At 39.0% G+C, this 20,425-nt stretch overlaps 5 protein-coding genes across 5 annotated transcripts; 2 read left to right on the plus strand and 3 right to left on the minus strand.

Moving 5' to 3' along the window:
* Positions 1 to 301: 301 nt before the first annotated feature.
* On the plus strand, positions 302 to 2,028 carry CABS01_10192 (uncharacterized protein; the record flags this gene model as incomplete). Its single annotated transcript, XM_060543548.1, has 5 exons — positions 302 to 400; positions 463 to 589; positions 653 to 1,108; positions 1,165 to 1,931; positions 1,984 to 2,028. 5 exons carry the CDS (start codon positions 302 to 304, stop codon positions 2,026 to 2,028), a joined length of 1,494 nt encoding a protein of 497 aa, XP_060399230.1.
* Positions 2,029 to 2,230: 202 nt separating this feature from the next.
* CABS01_10193 (methyltransferase domain-containing protein) lies at positions 2,231 to 3,983 on the minus strand (the record flags this gene model as incomplete). Its single annotated transcript, XM_060543549.1, has 12 exons — positions 2,231 to 2,261; positions 2,319 to 2,475; positions 2,547 to 2,809; positions 2,897 to 3,034; positions 3,107 to 3,144; positions 3,201 to 3,223; positions 3,285 to 3,413; positions 3,470 to 3,488; positions 3,567 to 3,589; positions 3,663 to 3,753; positions 3,816 to 3,869; positions 3,939 to 3,983. 12 exons carry the CDS (start codon positions 3,981 to 3,983, stop codon positions 2,231 to 2,233), a joined length of 1,011 nt encoding a protein of 336 aa, XP_060399231.1.
* A 9,750-nt stretch (positions 3,984 to 13,733) lies between these two features.
* Positions 13,734 to 15,572, plus strand: CABS01_10194 (cytochrome P450; the record flags this gene model as incomplete). Its single annotated transcript, XM_060543550.1, has 6 exons — positions 13,734 to 13,935; positions 14,014 to 14,210; positions 14,275 to 14,621; positions 14,721 to 14,846; positions 14,901 to 15,390; positions 15,522 to 15,572. The coding sequence occupies 6 exons, from the start codon at positions 13,734 to 13,736 to the stop codon at positions 15,570 to 15,572; spliced, it is 1,413 nt and encodes a 470-aa protein (XP_060399232.1).
* An 800-nt stretch (positions 15,573 to 16,372) lies between these two features.
* On the minus strand, positions 16,373 to 17,653 carry CABS01_10195 (uncharacterized protein; the record flags this gene model as incomplete). The annotated part of the gene is made up of 1 exon (XM_060543551.1): positions 16,373 to 17,653. One exon carries the CDS (start codon positions 17,651 to 17,653, stop codon positions 16,373 to 16,375), a length of 1,281 nt encoding a protein of 426 aa, XP_060399233.1.
* Positions 17,654 to 18,406: 753 nt separating this feature from the next.
* On the minus strand, positions 18,407 to 20,011 carry CABS01_10196 (methyltransferase; the record flags this gene model as incomplete). Its single annotated transcript, XM_060543552.1, has 9 exons — positions 18,407 to 18,449; positions 18,505 to 19,068; positions 19,134 to 19,171; positions 19,228 to 19,265; positions 19,331 to 19,460; positions 19,514 to 19,536; positions 19,598 to 19,683; positions 19,740 to 19,774; positions 19,829 to 20,011. The coding sequence occupies 9 exons, from the start codon at positions 20,009 to 20,011 to the stop codon at positions 18,407 to 18,409; spliced, it is 1,140 nt and encodes a 379-aa protein (XP_060399234.1).
* Positions 20,012 to 20,425: the final 414 nt, after the last annotated feature.

The following is a 20,425-nucleotide window of genomic DNA, read 5'->3' on the forward strand; positions in this document are numbered from 1 at the left end:
TGTGTCACGTAACAGGGATAGTAACCGCATCTCACGAAGTGCCCGTCACGTGCTGAATCACGTGTCTATCTCAGACATCGTGTATATAGACCTTTTCCTTTTGTCTATTTCTACTTTAATATGTTAAGCCACTTTTACCACACTCCGTATGCCCATTGCTGCGTGCCATAACTCGTGACACTTCTTCCCTGTGCCATACCTTTGGCCCAACTTGAACAGCGCACCACAGCCTGCGTTGAACAACCGCGTTTTTTCAGTGCCTGCCGGTCGAGTAGTCGGTGGCGGTTCTGTAGTCAACGGCATGGTCTTTGTGCGCGGTGGGAAGTCAGAGTATGCGGCTTGGGAGCAGCTGGGTGCCAAAGGCTGGGGATGGGATGACCTGTTGCCGTACTTTCGGAAAGTGAGTTCTATCTGGATGTACATTCAGCATGGAACTGGGAGTGCTAATCACACCTTTGCTAGAGCGAGAATTTCACGACCCCGCCTCAAGACTTTGCTGACGCTGCCAACATCTCGTGGGTAGAGTCGGCTCACGGCCACACCGGACCTGTCCGTGCCTCGTATCCCAATTATTATTTCCCCGGTGCTGGTATGTATCTCAATACAGAAAGGAGTAGGGTTCCGACATGTAATTTCCACTAAAATCACGTAGAAAACTTCTGGCAAGCTGCTCTACAAAGCGGCCTCACCCCTTCCCCGGACCCCAATGGCGGCGACCGGGCTGTCGGTCTCTTCACCTTCCCCACCCTCGCCGACGCAACAACCCGGACCCGGAGCCACGCGCGGATCAATCATTACCAACGCGTCAAAGACTCTCGTCCCAACTACCACATCTTGGCTGGACACACTGTATCCAAGATCCTATTCAAGGGAAGGAGGGCCGTTGGTCTCGAGTATCTACCTTCAACTGGTGGTGAGCCCCTCGAGGTCTACGTAAAGAAGGAGGTCCTGCTGGCAGCTGGGGCGCTCCATACACCACAGATTCTACAGCTTTCTGGCATTGGGTCAAAGAAATTCTTGAAGAGCTTTGGAATCGATACCATTGCAGATCTGCCTGGGGTCGGCGAGAACTTTATGGATCAGGGTGAACTAAAGGTTCCCTTCACATGTTGGTACCATTTCAATTCGAGAGCAAAAGTATAGTGACTGAAGGGAACAACACAGTTGAAAACAATGTTTTCCCCAACTCTGGAGCTCTAGACACCAACAAAACATACGACGCTGAACAACGCGCCCTTTACGACGCCAAAAAGCAGGGAGCGTACACCATCGTCAGAACCCTGAGCACAAACCTAGCCGTACCGCCGCTAGCCAACACAACCTCCTCCTGGCGCGACATCCTCGCCACTGCAAAGTCCCACGACCCCACCGAGTATCTTGCTCCAGGTACCCCTGCATCCGTTCAAGAAGGCTACAAGAAGCAGCGGGAAATCGTTCTCGACCAGCTCGCAGGACAAGACGTGCCCCTCGGCATGGTCCACTGGGGTACCGGCAATAGTATCACGCTCTACTTTCTCCGGGCGCTGAGCCGCGGTTCGGTGAAGATTAACTCCACGGACCCGCTGCAGCAACCCGTCATTGACTTTCGCACTGCTTCTGATCCCACTGACCTCGACCTCGCTGTGGCGCTGTTTGAGAAGGGGAAGGAGATCATGTCTGCGCCGGCGATGAAGATTCTTGGGCCCAAGATGGCATCGCCGTATGATACCGCTTCCAAAGAAGAGATGAAGACGTTGCTGGCTGCGAACATGTCACCTTCGAACGCCCATTCGTGTTGTACTGCGGCTATGGTACCCAAGGAAGAAGGAGGTGTGGTGGATACGGAGATGCAGGTTTATGGGGTTAAGGGATTGAGGGTTATTGATGTTAGTTATTGGCCCATGGTGTTGACTGCAGCGCCGACGGCAACGACTTATGCCTCTGGAGAAAAGGTAAGAAGGGCATCTGAAGCGCTTAAGTACGCGATTACTAACTTCAGTGCAGATTGCGGATATCATCAAGAAAAAGTATGGTATCGCCTCACTCTGAACAATAATGAGGGAGCTTTAATTGCAGTCTCTTTTTCAGATCAATAATCCAGGTCATTGGATTGATTAGGTAAATATTTTGAAGACTTGCTGGGTTCAAGCACAGAATACCATGCCTGCGTGCCGGCGCGGGTTAACTATATTCGTCGTGCGTGTGTACTGTCGTTCCATTCGATGCGTTCTCAACTCGGTTGCTTTTGACTTCATTCCGGCTTTTGTGCGTAAACCACATATCTGAGATACTGTCAGCTGGACTTCGATCTCGTAACAAGGGAAAAGGTAGTTGCTCACACTGGCCACCATCCATGTATAGACCTGTCTCTCATGTCTTTCCTAGCATCCACCAGGAAGACCTCAAGCTGCTCCGCCGACCAACCCAGCGCCCTAGTAAAAAGCGCCAAGCTAAGCCCCGACAAGCCATTTCCTAGGTTTTCGTACGTCCACACCCCTTCGGAAAGCGATTCAGTCAGCGTTTTGGTCCTATGTCACGGGTGAGAGCTGAACAGGAAGCCGCTTTACCTAGCTCTTTGTATTTTGGATCCTTTGGCCAGGGGTTCGACGGCCACTTGTAAATCTTTTCCTCAATATTGGTGAACCCCGCTTCGGCGAGCTGCTCCTTGTAGAATTTGCAGCTGTCGAGTGGTCGTTTCCATATCGCTGCCGCTTCAAGCATGTGCACTGCCCACTTTTGGGTTGCGCATTCGGGGCTAACTGTTCCGTCGTCGCTCTGAAGATCCAAGAGGATGTCGGACAACTCTATCCAGCCTCCGGGTTCGAGGTATCTATGATATACCGTCAGACAAGAAGGCGGAGCCGCGGAGGCGTATATATTCAGTGTTAAAGCCCGGGCGCAGCGAGTAAGCACTTACTCATAGCTTTGGCGGATAAACCTTGGCCAGTCTGCTATGGAACCTGTGAGCATTCGGCCAAAGACGAAGTCGAACTTGTAGGAGTATGTCCAGTCATCTTCTAGGTCGTCGATGTAGAATGTCACGTTGGGAGGTACACTAAACATTGATTAGTAAATCAACGCATCGAAAATCCTTGATTGGCAGGATCGTTATCCTGATGGTACTCACAATGGCGGTTGTATTGGGCTGAGATCGACACCGGTTATCTGCCAGTCTTTAGATATTGCCTGACAAGGAATTATTGGGCTCTGGGCGAGCTTACTAGTGTCTCTTGATGATCATCGGCTGCCAGGAATAGGGCATTAGCTATTTTGAGTTATTAACTTCGCGGATACAGCTATCTTACCAAAGTCCATTGCCCAAATTCCAGTTCCGGTTCCAGCATCTAGTACTCTTTTTAAAGGCTTGTCTCGGCCAGCCGGCGATACAAACAGCTTTCCATCGAAGGTAAGTGTGTATAAATGATGTTGAAGATCTATTACGCAGGCATGAGCATCTCTTTGATGAAAGAACAAATTCTATGTCACTTACCAAGCCTGTCGTTTTCGACCTGCGATTCCAGATAGACGACGCGTTAGTTCCAAGTTGAGGTTGGAGAAGGGCGGTTAAGCTGCTAAAGACCACCTACCGCGTCATTCGGCAAAACATATCCTAAGCAAAAGCTATGGTCAGTACAATAGCACATGTGAGATGCTATCAAGCTGAAGAGCTTTGAATCACTTACTGCCCTCTCGATATGCGTGGTATGTTCTTCCATTTTCTTCGCGGTAACGCATGATACTGCTTGTCATGGATGCAGATGACCCGAGCACAGACTGCAACACGGATTAGCTTTACGCGTAACATTGCACCGCTAGACCGAGGTACCGCTACTCACCACTCCCATGGCTGAGTCGCTGTCATCATTGGTATTGTCGTTCTCCTCTCCATTCTATCGAAAAGAATCAGCATCAAGGTCTGTCGAGTGCAAGCAGATATGTTGAAAGGTCGTCGAACTGACGTCTGCTTCGAGCGGGCCGGCTTCCGCCGGTGCTGGATCCGCCATGATTAAATCTGTCGGAGCCTCGGAGGGCCGAGGCTCAAGAAGGAACCGAACGATGAGACCCTTTTAATGGGGTGTCAATTCAAAATTCAACGGCGACCAAGCCAACATGTGCAATTGAAGAAAAGTTGTGAAACGCGAAAAAAATGTGAAGGGCAGAAGAATCTCCAGAAAAACAAAAGCCACAAGCTTCCTTAACCGCCAGATCGAAGATTAGGCAGAGTCTAATTGGACGGTTGGGCTGTGCCTCTCGTAATGAACCAGCGGATGGCATCTAACGGTGCAGATCAGGAGATGCGACCTCACCGCTTGCCCCCTCTCTGCATTCTTTCTCCTCCTTCTGGCAATGCCCCCCGGGCAAAGCCGTGCCCGTTAAACGTTGCATCATACCCCCGCTAGACGCATTCGTTGGCATTGGTCATTGCCGATGCGATTGAGGAGGAGGAGAGGAATAGCAGGTGAAAAGTGGTGGTAATTAATGCTTGTTTTCTCTAAGTATAAAGTGCGCTCTAGCACGGTGCTAATATAGCTCTACTAATTACATAATAATACATAGTATAGGTAGGGGTAGTAATACTAGCTTCTTAGCCTACTTAATTCTACGATAACCTAACCTAGGTCACTCTTAATTAATATAAAAAACGCCTCTACTAGTACTATTCCTTATTATTATATTTACTAATTATCGGGTACTATCCTTACTTATCTTTTTAGCTCTATTATTAGCGCGAGTAATACGTCCTCTAATTATATATTATGGTATTTATTAATATTAGTAATAGTATATATATTAGTAATAGGCTACTTAGTTTAGAGTTAAGGGGGTCTAATAGTATATATTTTAAAGTTTAATACGTATACCTTTCTCTTTTTACCCTCATAGTTCTTAATAATATTTCTAACTTAATATAATATATTTAATATAATCTTAATAACTTAATAAGGACCGGTCTATAACGGATCGAATTTAGAGTTTAATTTACCGTCCTTATTACTTTTTTTTTAAATAAGATTATTTATATTAAACTTTTTAATAAGAATAGCTTCTATATTTACTATTTTAGCTATACGTATCGATTTATCTCTTATATTATCGTATAATTCTTTTTTTATATTAATATTAGTAATAATACTCTAGCTTACCGTAGCGGGGTCTATATTAATATTTTCCTCGTTAAAGATAATAATAAGTTTAGTAATATTTTTAAGTACCTCGGTTAAGTTATTAAAGCTATCGGTAGCTATTATATTTTATAAAGTATTCTTCTTAAGCATAGCTAATAATAATATAATAAATATTAATTAGATATATCGTAAGTTAAGTTACTTTACGATTATAAATACTTTATAATACTACTATATCCTTAGTTCCTTAGGTTAGGACTATACCTATTTTATAAGCTATAATTTAACTAATTATACTATACGCTCTACTTAACTAATAAACCGAGGGTAAGATATAGGACTATAAATAAGCTTAGTATCGTAATAATCAGTAATTATAATAAATAGTACATTTTTAAAATAACTACTATTATTATAATAAATAGCTTTAGGCTACCCGAAGATTAAGGAGATTATTAATAACTATACTTAATATACCGCTTTTATAGATACCTTTTTATATAATATAAAAACGCCGAACTTAGTAAAGTAATTAATATTTACTAAGATATACTTCGAACTATTTACTACTATTAAAGTAATCTCTTTTATAAAGTTAATAGCTACTATTTTTTATAATTCTAATATAGAGATCTTTTTTAGTAATAATATTTAAAGTCTCGGGCTATATACTTAGTATACTTAACATAACTTAATATATAGGTCTACGTCTTATATTCTTTTAGGTTAAAATATACGCCCTCGTAAATAGTATATCGTAATTAGTACTCCGAAATAGCCTCTTTTATTATATATATTATATAGTTATTATACTACTTAATCCTTGCTTACGTACCGGGCTAAATTATTATTAGTTTTATTCCTATATAACTCGTACTCCTATATCTTATATCGTATTACTTTTACTCTTATTAAACGCTTTTTATTTCTTAAAAAATAATTAATAGTTAATAATTTTTTAAAAAAGAATTTAATAATATTTTTATACTATTCCCGGAGTCTATGCTTATTATAAAGTATATATTAGATCTTATTTTTTTACTCCTTATTTAAAGCTTATTTAGTGTTACTTAAGTTTATTAAAATAGATTTAAATATATCCTATACCCTTACGGGGCTTTAAAAATACCCTAACCTAGGGCGCTCGTACTTAGCGTTTCTTATAATTATTTAGTTCTTTATTTTTATTTTAAAAATAAGTTACTCCTTAATATTTATTAGTAAGTCTTATAGCCTATTATATATATAACTTAAACCGTTTACTACTTAGATAATTTTTATAGTATTTAGTTAATATAAATATTCTACGTTATATTTTATTAAAACTTTAATTTACTTCGCTAACTTACCGTAAACTTTACTATAGTTCCTTATACTCTATTTAATTAATTAGTAGTTAGTATATACTATAATAAGGTCTAAACTTGCGCTTATTAGTTATTAGTATTTAGTTAAGGCTCGTACGATTACTAGAGTTTCTTTTTCCGGGACCGAATATTACTTTTCCTAATTAAATAAACGAAATAATATCTATATAATAATTATAGCCTTACTAAAGTTAGCGTTAGTAATTAGGGTACTTAGTTTATAATTATTTAGAAGCTATATAAGTATAGCGCTAGTAGTATAATTATTTACGTTTATTATAATATAAAATTATATTTATAAGTTTATATTATAAGTCGCGTTATTCTAAACTACGTTATATATCTTACTAAGTACTTTAATTTACTCTTCTCTTTATATTAAAGTCTTATGCTCTATTTATTCCCACTATATACTTTTCTTACTAAACTCTATTATTTTTAATACTTTTTTAAAAAATACCCTCTTAATTATAGTCTCTAAATTAGCTCTCCTAGGGATATATTTCTATATAAATAGTATTAAATATAATAAACCTCTTATTTCTTTTTATATCTATAAGGGCTACTCTTTAAACTATTATTTTTATATAATAAATTTATTTTAGTATTTACTTAAAGGACGAATCTTACCTATGTATATTTTAAAGCTTACTAAGGTTACGTAATTATTAAATAAAAATATCTTATTTTTACTAAGGGGGATTAGTACTTATACTACTTTTAAAAAGTAATAGTAATAAAAAAAGTAAAAGTATTTTTTAAATATCTCGCTCGTAAAGTTATAATTATTAACGAAAATAAATATTAATATTAAAAAGTAAGGGAAAAATCCTATAATTAAAGAGAAGTAATATTCGTTAATATTATAATATTTAAAAACTAAGTTTTTAAAGTATATATATATTAAGAGTACTCCCTTAAGTCCTTACGGTATGCCTTTATACTCCTATATACTATTAGGGCTAATAATTAAGGTTTTATATTAATTACTTTTTTAAATAAGAATGCCCTAAAAGCTATTAAAAGCGTCGGTCTATAAGTAAACCCTCGAGTATCTATAAAAAATCGAGTTAATATTTATCTTTATATTATAATACGGGTATACTACTTTTATTAATACTTTATTAATAGGGCAAAAGTTATATATAATCCTTAGGACTCCTAGCTTAGCTACTCTCTTCCTAAAGAGGGTATTCGCAATCTATTTACTTTTACTATTAGGTCTTTTAATAATACCTACTTCTTTTATTTTTAAAAAAGCTATTACTACGAACTATTACTTAATACGATTATACTTAAGTTACTTCCTAATCTTAGTACGTACTCTTAAAAAAAGGTTAATCGTATACTCTATAAATTTAGTACGCTTAATCTTTACTAATATCTTTACAAAGTAATACTTATAAATATAATATAATTATTTAACTAAGTCCCTTTTCTTATTAATATTTACTATTACGCCGACCGTAATATTTAAGTTCTAAAACTATAAGTTAACCTTATACTATAGAGCTTAAAATAAGGGCCGGAAAATATTAAAAAATCGGGTTTTTAAGGGGTAAGTATAAAAAATTAGATTTTATATATAAATCGGCGGGGCCTTAAATATTTATATCCTATTACGTCCTTAATCCTTTTTTAGTTAGTTAATTTTGTTATTTTTACTTATTATTAGGAGTAATATCTTAGTGAGGGTCTCGGGGTCCGCATTATTCTATAAGTAATACTTATTATTATTATTATTTACGCTAGATTTATTTTTAATATCTAAGCTAATATTAGATTCCCTTAACGTATCCTCTTTTTTTTTAACTTAACTTTTCTTTTTTAGTACTACTATTAGGGATTAATATTTTCCCTCGATAATATTTCTTATAATATATTATTATTAGTTTAGCTAGCTCTATATTAAAGTTTTATTATTATACTCGACTTTAAGAAAAGGGTAAATAAATAATTACGTATTTATACTACCTCCGGACTATATATATTTATCTCTTATTATATCCCTAGTAATACTAATAACTTCTTCTTCTTCTTCCTTAATTATATCCTTCTTCTACGTACTTATATAATAATAATCCTCTATATATTTATTTCGTACTCGTATATTATACGTCCCGGTCTTAATTACGTAATTATAATTATAATAGTTTTAATATTATACCCTTCTTAACACGTCTACTTATAATATACGCAACCCGTATATATCTTATCTCGCTTAGTAATTATCGTAGTATTCGTAAGAAATTATAATATTTTACGATAATAAATATATATTTAATTTATTTAATAAAAGTAATAAGTAATAATTATGTTTACTCCATCCTATTACCTTACTCTTAATAATATTATATCGTCCGTACTTATTAAACGGTACTAGCGTTTAACTAGTGGTACTACTACCCCTTAACATACTAGTCCCTTCGAGGGTCTACTCGTTTCCTAAATATAGCTAATAAGACTTAGTAACCTTATAATAAGCCTCCTCTAAAAGACGTTCTAAGTCCTCTATAATATTATTATCGTTACTAATCTCTAATATATTATCTACGTATAGCTTATCCCCGGGCTAGTATTAGTATTCGTAATATTACTAAAACTCTATAAAGTTTAGTAATAGCTTAATAAGTACTATAGTCTTTAGACCCTTTTATCCCTAGAATAATAATATTTTATTTTTATAATCAACTACTATACTAACTCTTTTATACTATTATTTACTTAAGAAGAGGTCCTATTTATTACTACGTTTAATAATAATAGCTTAGATTATTATTAAGATATTTCTTATTACTAGTTTTATAATTCCGTATTTATATATTAGTATTACCTAGTTATTTACTAATCTAATCGTTATAGGTTCTTATATCTCTACCCTAGGTATATAATATTTTTTAATAAAAGTAAAGTTAATAATATTAATAATAGATCTACTATTTAAAAAGATATTTAAAATATATACGTTTTTAATAATATTATTAATATATCCTAAACTAGTTAGTATACTATCCTTAAGACTATATATAACGTTTTTAAAAAATACTTTACTATTACCCCTTAGCTTCTACTTATTTATTATATTAACTTTTATAATAAGACTAATATAATATTAAGGCTCTTTTATATTAAATACTCATACCTTAGGATCTAACCCGCTTTACCTCTTTAATCTTTTTATTTTAACTAAGTCTATTTATATTAAAAAGGCTACCTCAGCTCTAATTATTAAATTAATTTATAAGAGCTATAGTATTATTATACTAATAATAATATCCCTTAAAGTCTTTTTAATACTAAATAGCTTAACGTCGTACTTAGTTATACTTTTAATAAGTAATAAGGTCCTAGGGCGTTTACTTATTTTAACTTTAGTTTTAATACGATTTTAATAATTATTAATATAATATAACGTCGCTTACTCCTTTTACTTCCCCTTCGAACCTTTAGCTTTACTATTTTTACTAAAGCCTCTTTTTAAAGCGCATCCTTTAGTATACTACCCTTCCCTTATTAAATATATAGCTTCTCTTATATACTTTTAAAATATTTCTTTATCCTCCTTTTTTATAATCTAACGTACTTTTTTAAAAAAGTATCCTCCTTAGTCTTTATAAGTATCTAAGTATAACTCCTCCCGTATCCTTTTTATTATATACGTCTTATTATTAATCTCTTAAACTATAATATTATATTTAAAAATACTACTATAATAGTTTTTAAAAAATATTATATCGTAATATAATAACGTACTTATATTACCGGGCTATTTATATTTTATAGGGATAGTATTAATAAAGGGGCTTAATATAATATTTAATATAGAGTCCCCTATAGTTTATTAATTAGTTTTTTTTAACTTACGTATTATTAATAAGAGAAGTAAAATATAATTAAAAACGGCTAGCTTAGCTTTTAATTCTTTATATCTTTTTTTTAAATACTTAGCTTTATACTCTTCTTAATTAGCTTTATTCTTTACTTACGTAACTAAGTTCCGAGGCTTAGGATATTCTAAGCTAATATATCCTTATTTATAATAATTAAAATATTATAGTATATTAATATTATAAAGGGGTCTACTACTTATTTATATAGGCATTTATAGTTACTTATCCTTACTCTCTTATTATTTAGTACTTTATATTATTAAATTATATATTATTTTTTATATTAGTTCTGCGTTTTAATCGTTACGCTATTTAAATCTCTTAATAAGCTTATAAAAAGGGTTCTTTTCCTTAACGTCTAATTCGTTATTAATATTAAGCTATTTCTAAACTAGGTCTATATATAGCTTAATAATTATTTTTAAATTACTAAAAGTATAGTTATAAAGAACCCCGTGTTTATTAAGTTATTTTTTATAAAAAAGCCTATTTAATACTCTCTACTAAAGAAGGATATTTTTTTTACTATTAGGAATAGTAATAAAGATTTACTACGTAAATATATCTTAATAAGTCTTTAATAAGCGTCTTTAAATCTTTGATACTTTTTATAAAAAAGTAGAGAGTATTTCTTTATTATTTTTTATAAATAATAAAACTTCTCGTACTACTTTAGTATTCTTTACTACTCTATTAGGGTCCTCGAAGCGCTTTTAAAAGGCTTTTTTAATCTTAGACTAGTTACGTCGGTCTTTTTTATTTTAAGTACTAAACTAATCCTTAGTACTATAATAGAGCCCGGTTCTAAAGATATAAATCCTCTATCTATCTTCTTTAATAAGGTTATTTACTCTTAGTCTATCTACTTAGGCTTTTACTAAGTCGAGATACTTTTTTATAAATATACCTCGGTTATAACTAATAAAAATTATACTTTAAGAGCTAGGGAAGATATTTATAGTAATAAGTAGTTTTATATAAGTAGTAATAGTCTTAGTAAGTACTTATATATCTTAAGATATTTATTTAATAGGGGTACTTAAAATAAATATAAAAAGGCTTAACTAGTTAAATAATAATAAAGTAGGGTTACTTATTCTTAACTCAGAAAATTACTACGTTAAGTATAAAACGTTAAAAAAGTTAAATAATATAAATTTTATTATACCTTTTACTTTAGGTATATTAAATATTAGTATAAAAAGTTTTAATAAGCGTAGTATATTAATATATCGTCCTAAACTTCTCTTAAAGGCCTTTTTAATAAGATCTATTTTATAAATATAATCGTAATATTATATATAAAATATAAAAAAAAAAGAAATTATAAATTATTTTATAGTAAATAGCGTTACAATAATATTTATTATATATTAATTTAAAGAGAAAATGTGGTATTAAATTAGTATTAAATTAAAAAGTTTATTTCGTAGGGCGTTATTTTATTATAATTTAAAGATAAAGAAGAGAAGAAATCTCCTCTTTTTAGGGGTACGTTAAGGCTTATTATAGTTTATAGTAATATATACTACTCGGGCTATCCCTAAGCTTCCTTCTCCTTTTACCTCGCTCCGTAACTTATAAATTAAATAACGTAGCTACTTAGCTTTCTAAGTCCTTATTATCGTAAAATCGGAAAGTTATTTAAATATATCCTTCCTCGTAATTTAGCGTCCTCGCGGGGAGGTGCGATTTTTATTATATCCGAAAACTTACTTTTAATAAAGAGTGCCTACCTATTTAATAAAATATTTAACTCTTTATAAATATAGTATAAGTAATATCGTTAGCCTTTACTTTAGCTACTAGAAATTAGGCTTTTTTAAAAACTATAAGTTACGATTTATAATATAAGCCTCCTGTTAGTACTTTATTAGAGCTTAATAAGAGCGAAAATTTACTAAGTCCTTAGATTATTAAGTAATAGAAATTACGTTTATTAAAGTTCGGGCTCGGTATTTAAAGGAGATTTCTTTTATTATTAATATTAATTTATATAGCCGTCTATACCTATATTACTAAGTAATATTAATATAAATATAGTTCTTTTTACCTTATATCCGCCTTTTCTTATTACTTTACTAAGGTAACTTTGCTTATTAATATCGTATTAAGAAAGATCTTTTACTCCGAATATCGTTATTTTTAAAATAGTATTCGGATTATTAAGTAGGTTTTTTATATATTTCGCCTAGTTATTTTTTATTAATAATAGCTCTCTTCTTTCTAAGTTATATTTCGTTAAGGATATTACCTCTAGGTTTATCGTACTTCGCTCCTGCTAGGCTTTTTAATATAGTCTTCTTTTTATAATATATATCTTCGCCCTTTACGTTAGTATAGGAGCGGCTTCTTAATAATAATTTTTATAATATATAGTAAATATCTTAAGTAGTAAAAGTGTTTTATATATACTACTTTCTCTTAAGTCCTCTCGCTAAATATAAACCCGGCCGTCTAGAGTTTAGTCTTATTCGCGCTTCTAACGCGTTAAGTATTATAAAAAGTAATATAGTATTATATTTATATTATAATAAAGATATTACTATTCTTTTAGTAGGGTAGCCTTCTATCCCTCCCTTAGTATTTATATAACGAGATAATATTCGCTAATTAGATAATAAATAGATAACCGTAGTTATATATAATAAAATAGCTTATTCTAAAAGGCTGAATAATCTAAGGGTATTAGAATTACCCCCAGATCCGCCTCTAGGTACTATTAAAAAGTAGTAGTAATTAATGCTTATTTTCTCTAAGTATAAAGTGCGCTCTGGCACGGTGCTAATGTAGCTCTACTGATTACATAATAATACACAGTGTGGGTGGGGGTGGTGGTGCCAGCTTCTCACAGGGCATTGCAAAACACGGCAACAATCTCATTGGATCGAAACCCCGTCACGCCGGCCCCTGCTCCGTGCGGGAAGGTTGCATTCCCGAGTCTGCCGTGTCAATCATCTAAGCCGCCTAAAGACTAGGGGGTCCAGACCCGTCGCAAGTGTAGACGCTATTGGGCAGAGACCCCGAACCGACAATGATATCGCCATGGGTCGTCAACTCGTCAGAAACTTTGGTAACATTTCGGCGTCATGTTCGCTGCTATTGCAGAGCCATTGAAGGATTTGACCGTCGTATCGATGCAGTCTCTCGGTCAAAATATTCCCCAGCTCCTCCCAGGCTCCCCGTGCCCTCCACCGTGCCGCGGCATCCTTGACCGAGAAGGCAGTTCGTCTCAGGATCTCTCAGACTTTCTTTTTTCCCCCTTCCCATGTGTGGCCCGAGACACTGTTTCCTCCTCTTATCCACACTCACAATCCCATGATCCAACCTTTTCATACACGAATCGGTTCCTCGTGGGCTCGAGTGCGACCATGAGTCGGGAATACCTCGCATACGCCAGCATCGCAGTCTCGGCTTTCATCGCGTACAGCGTCGTATCCATCGCTCGCCAATACTTACGGCTCCGGCACATCAAGGGGCCACCGAGCGCCGGATTTTCGAAATGGTGGCTCGTTCGCGCCGTCGGCGGCGGTAGGACGCACCTCGACTTTTATGAGGCGTGCGAGAAATATGGTGTGTTTTATACTTCAACCCCTTAGCCTGCGCTAAAGCGCTTGTGAAAAATAACCGTTTTCCATCTTTGCCAAATAGGGTCAATAGTTCGTGTCGGGCCGAATGATCTCATCACCAGCGATCCGGATCTCATGAAGCGTATGCTTAATGTGCGGACGACTTACAAGCGATCTAATTGGTATGATGGAATGCGACTCAAGCCTGGCCAAGACAATGTCTTATCCACCCGAGATGATGAGCTGCATAATAAACTCCGGTCAAAAATGGCCGCAGGTGTAAGCAATTGCATAAATGCTCGATGTACAAGAGAAATGCACAGTGAACTAAGACGATAGATAGTACTCTGGTAAGGAAGTCGAAGATCTCGAAGCCAAAATTGATCAAAACGTCCTCCGACTCATCGGCTTGATTGAAAAGTATGCTTCTCGCGACGAAGCTTTTGACTTTGGAGCCAAGGCGCAATACTTCACCCTCGATGTCATTTCTGACCTGGCTTTCGGTGAGCCGTTTGGAGACTTGGCAACTGATTCGGATGTCCATGAGTACATCAAGACTATGGAGCAAAACATGCCAACAATTCTCGTGACGAGTGTTCTGCCATGGCTTCTCGCACTCCTCTCTTCGCCTATTTTCAGGAGCATGATGCCTTCCGAAAAAGATGCAATCGGCGTGGGAAAGACGATGGGGTAAGTTCAAGTTACATGCTCTTCCGCAAAACTTGCTGCCCATGCAGCCACCTTTACGCGTCGCCTCTGCTCACATTTGGAATTCTTCGCCGGGTCTAGCATTGCCAAGAAAGTTGCATCAGAGCGTTTCGGTCCAAACAAGAAGGTCCACAAAGATATGCTTGGATCGTTCGTCGCGCGAGGGCTTACACAAGCTGAGGCCGAGTCGGAGATTCTTATGCAGTTGTAAGAGCAAACACTCACGCAGCGATCGTGGCAACACTCTCTGACATTGAAAAGACTAGCTGGTTCTGATACTACCGCGACCGCTATTCGGGCCACTATCCTTCACATAATCACAAATCCTCAGGTAACCTCTACACTCCGAGCCGAAATCGACGCTGCCGAGCTGTCATGGCCCATCATCTCCGATGCAGAGGCTCGCGAGATGCCATACTTGCAAGCCGTCATCAAGGAGGGTCTTCGTATATTTCCACCAGTAGTCGGCCAAATGTCAAAAGAAGTCTCGAATGGAGGAGCTGGCGATGACTTCAAGGGTATTCATCTTCCAGAAGGCACCCGTATCGGATATTGTGCATGGGGGATCTTTCGCAGACAGGATATCTGGGGTCAAGACTCCCACGTTTTCCGGCCAGAACGATGGCTAGAATCCGACGTTGAAAGGCTTCGTTTGATGGAGGGTACTCTAGAGCTTGTCTTTGGGTACGGTCGCTGGCAGTGCTTGGGGCGAAACGTGGCTTTAATGGAGCTGAACAAGGTCTTCGTGGAGGTGAGTCATTCAAACCTGCATCTTTCGTACTAGACACTTTGCGACGCCGCATGCTGATGAAACGTATCTTCAATAGCTCTTAAGAAGGTTTGATCTTGTTCTCGTCGACCCGACAAACCCGTGGCACTCAGTGTGCAGCGGGGTCTTCTTGCAATCCCAATATTGGATACGAGGATACTTAAGGCAAACATCAAATCAGGACAAAGCATTCTGATTCTCAACTTGATGATTGCTACGAATCAGTCGCACGACAAGTATAAGTTAGTCTAGAAACCCGGCTCGCAGCTTCAAATTTGTTATTCGATGCGACATCACACCTAATTCACGTAATGGCCTTCGCACCTGCGCTCGAATTCATTTGGATCTTCTAGTGATATTCATCGTAGAATATGAAATGCACACTCGTTACAAAGTGAATCATTTCCCTATGATTCGGTTTCCCACATCAGGAATCTCTGCTCTGTGACGCTTCTGTACGATGACTCTGTGCTATCAAATCGTACATCCTATCGATGGCTGTAGTCTTATCATTGGGATCTCACCATTTTTCTTGAGTAGTCATGGGGGCAAAGCAGTGCTGAACCAGTCTGAGTAGGGGTCGAAACAGATATTTCGCATATCGGCCTATATCTCCGTCTCTTCAGCCACCACATCGCAGTTGGGACACGACCTTTTGATGACGACGACAACTATGGAGAGTACGATAAATCCTTCCATGACACTGAGATTTGGAAGCAGTAAACCATGTTATGATGCTTTTGAAAACCATCCCCTTCTTTCCACTTTGAGGCAGGTATCTCGGGATTGCACGGCTCTGCAGGTTTTTCCGTCTCTTATCAAATGATGTTAGTAAAAGATAGGGAAAGATGACACATTAAAGATACAAACACAAGAGAATAAGGTGTTATAGGATAATGAGAGAGCGCCGTAACATAATGTTAATGACTGCTTCCAATAACCGGCGAATTCACGTCCTACTTCGTCAAATACACGACCTTGATGGGCCATAGGAGCCTCCTGGTGCCCATGATTCCCTTTCAGGTCTCGCGTACAAGCCGATGTCAGCGGGGCTTTGCCCATCTATGTTCTGGGCATTAATGTTTGACCCTTTGTCGATGAGGAGGTTCACGATTTCCTGTGTGCGTTGCAGGAGATCGTGGCGATGGGAGGCCGCGTCAATGATGAAGGTGTAGCTCTGGTTAGCAGCCACGTAGTGGAGAGCGGTGTCACCTTTGGAGTCTCGAGTGTTTGGATCGACTCCTACTTCTTCTAGGAGAAAGCGAACCACGTCGACGTCTCGATAGGCACAGGCTTGGTGTAGAGCATGGACTTTGTCTTTCTCGCGAGTGACCAGGGATGATCCGGCTTTGATCAAAGCCTTGACAATGTCGAGACGTGAGCCACTTATGTCATCGGCCACAAAAGGCTCGGTACCGAATCTGTAGTATTCTGTGGAAGTTGCCTCCCACAACGCGCGGTTTTCGCTGTCAAAACTGCCTCTCAAGGCGAAGAACAGCGGATTGGCGCCCATTGGCGAAGGTAATGTTTCCCTTTGGCTTTGAGCGGAGCTCCGATCTATCGACTTCTTGTATTCTGCCTTCGTCGCGCAGAATAAAGCTCGATGAGGGTCATCCATGTCGGTTTCATACTCCTTCCAGCAGTTTTCGTACGGGTCGCAGCTGAAGTAGTGATAAAAGCCCAGGTCGGCCCTGTGTTGGACATCGGCGCCAAATTTGAGGAGGTGATGTACCAGCTCTTTGTATCCGTACAATGAAGCCCAATGCAGTGCGGTCAAGGATGTTTTGACCGGAAATAACAAGCATTCAAATCGATGTTCTTCCATGATTTCGGTTTCTTCGACATGCATCAATGATTGATCAGTCTGATTGATGTTGGCGCCGTGCCGAAGTGAGGCTAAAACACCGTCGAGGTTGTTTCTTTTGGCCGATAGTAGCAAGGAGGATGCGCAACGATGCTGAATGTCGTGTCTGAAGACTGCTGGACTGACGATGTTGTAGAACCGCATGCAAACTTTTGCCAAGTTGGTGGCGTTCTGCACTCCCCAGCTGCGCATACCCTCCGGGTTGGCGGCGGTACAGACATCATACCGTTCTTCATCGCTCTCGAGATACCCAGGGATGTCGCCATCGTTGAGCAGCATGTCAACGATGTTAAGGACCACTACATCGGGCATGTACGCAAGTTGCGTGACTTCGGACACGGGTGAAGGCTGACTTGTGGCGTCTTTCGAAGCATCGTCCATCATTTGAGACTAGCCAGTTGGTATGATAAGGCTGTTCCGAGTGAAGTGTGTTGAGTGTTATGTTCTAGGTGGGTCGTTCTGAAGGTAAGGCAAGTAGGTTGTTAAAGAAATTGATGTTGCCAAGCGCAAATGGCGGGAGAAGTACAGGAGCAATGATTGCGAAAGAAAAGAAATTTAAGCGATGAGGGTGAGTGCCTTTTATAACTAGGCAACAAGCCTCAATCAATGATTTCAGCGGCACCTGGGTGGCTGGTGACTTTACTTTGAACTTTCTGGAGTCCGCAAAGGTGGGAATATCCGTGGTCTGTGATCAAAAGTCCCGTCTTTGATCCATAATGGTGTTGTTGCACACCCCTTCAAGAGTTTTTCTTTCCATTGCATAAGAATGCAAAGATTTAAAGGTGAGGTGAGCTTTAAGCACCCAAGGTCACTTTGCCTTAGGAAAACCTTTCCCTCAATATGTGTATTACTTGGTCCCCCCCGCAGACCCAAGAACCTTTTTCATTCCAATTTCAAAGTCATACGGAAACAAAGCCACCGGTCTCACAGCCTCGAAGGCCATTATTTAATTCAGCAAGAGTGCTGCTGTGTACTTTCTTACTGTGTTGGTATAGCTACCTTATCGACATTGGGATAACTTCCTTGAGCTCCATTGACGTTCATGCGCATCATCACAAGGAATTGCATGATTGGGAATAAGACGATCTGTTCTGAGCAATTCAAATAGAACAGAAATCTCCCAAGCCGACCTTTTCAAGAATCTTCCTCAAAAGGCTTCTGAGCCACCACATTATGGCTACGCATCCTGTTAGCTGCAACATCCACAGACTGAACTTTCTAATCGGACTTACATGTCAAACTGAGCATGGAAGGTGTGGACCGCCTTCAACTCCTTGCGTACCTGGGCAAGCAGGACCTCGGCCTCAACCTTGGTCCAACCCAGCACGCCACAAAACACCCTCATGGAGAACCCGTCGAGTCCTTCCAAAATCTGGGTCAAGTTGACCAGCCCCAACTCCCGGTAGTGCGGATCCTTTGGCCAAGGGCCGATGGGAAGAATGAACTTTCTGTGTGTAATGTTTTGGAAATTCGCGGCTTCGCGGACCCATCCCTCGAGCTGAGGACCTGGACGTGCCTCGCGGCCCATGGAAGCGATTGTATCCATGAGCATGTTGTTCCATTTGTGCGTGGCGTGCTCTTCCTTGAGACTGCCGTCTGGCGAGTAGTACTTGCCGCTCATGTCTGAGAACTCTGCCCAACCTCCCGGGTTGAGGTTGTCGTAGACGTTCTTGATCAGTTTTGGGTAGTCGGCGAGAGAGCCAATCATGTAGCGGCAGAAGATGAAGTCGTACTTCCGATCACCGATCCAGTCGCTTTCGACGTCGTCGATTTCGAACTTGACGTTCGGAGGAACCCTATGGACACGGCCATTAGCTTATAATCATGGGTTTCGTTCCCCTGTTGCTTTGGCGGAACCCACCATTCTGGCTGGATAGCACTCAGATCATTTCCATAAACCTGAGAATGCCTAGGTCAGCTTCTATGAGGTGCTCAACAACGGGAGTTTTGTATACCTCCGCATTGGGAAAGAGATCGCCCATCTCCATGGCCCCTAAGATCTTGTTAGTGTCATCCTAATTGGGTCGGGAAACAAAACCGAGTCCGTCAGCGACTCACAAATTCCGGTACCAGTTCCAATGTCAAGGATTCTGTTGACCTTCTCTTTCTCAATCGGCGCCAAATACAGCTTGTATCCCAGCATCCTTAGTGTAAGGTCATGAGACATATCCAGGCGGTCCATCTCAGTCTGCAAACATTAGCTGCCACCCTTTTCGCCACGGGAAGCGTTCTTTTTCTTACATCGTCATTTGGCAGGAAGTAAGCTAAGGAACGAGTATGGTCAGAGTACCCATATGTTTTTAATGCACGAATAAGACTCCTTACCTCCCGGTCGAAAGGCATGGTAGCGACGACCGAACTCGATGGGATAGTCCACGGCGCTCGATGCCAGCGAAGCCGTGTACGAGGAGCTGTCGGACGTCAATCTGTCTGAACACGTCTCCGGTAGAGACTAAGGAAGACTTACATTTGGTCATCGATGGAAGCGCCGTCATCCGTTTCCTAGGTCCTATAATCAGCGGACATGGTCACTTTGAGACTCGATCGGTGACGAACAGTCACCGGGTCCTCCGCCTCCAATGCATCCGACTCCGCAACTGCAGCGGGAGCGTTGGTCGTCGGTGTTGAGCTGCCCTGTGGGCTTTGAGGTGGGACCGTTGTCGCGGGTTCCGCAGCCGGCGCCGGGGGTGAGGTCGCGACAGGAGGCGAAGCCGGCTGGGCCTCTGGCGTGTTAACCATCTTTCACAAAACCAGGCGATTGAGACCTGGTTACTGGAATTAAGTTTGGATACGTTTTGCGAGAACGATGAAGAAAGAAAGAAGAAAGAATGAGAGGAGGGGGGGAACAATCCTTACCGCCAACCAACGCACCGAACGGAGGGGGGTGGGCGTGCAGCAAAAGACATGGATAAAGGAACCGCTGTTGGCGCAAGCCGTTGGAGCAGGCTTTGCTGCTGCGACCCAATCACAGTTGACTCGGGCGACGAGGGTGCTGTTACCGAGAACAACATGGTGATCCTTTCATCCTCGAACCTCGCGTTTTTCGGCGTGGGAAGAAAGCTCCAATACTGGGCAAGATACTTAGGTATCGTCAGAATCGAGAACCAGTGTCGCTCCGATATTAGCAAGTTTAGCAGGCAGTCAGTCACACAC

The sequence above is a fragment of the Colletotrichum abscissum genome, assembly GCF_030869225.1.
Source record: "Colletotrichum abscissum strain IMI 504890 chromosome Unknown Scaffold_26.1, whole genome shotgun sequence".
Lineage (NCBI taxonomy): Eukaryota > Fungi > Ascomycota > Sordariomycetes > Glomerellales > Glomerellaceae > Colletotrichum > Colletotrichum abscissum.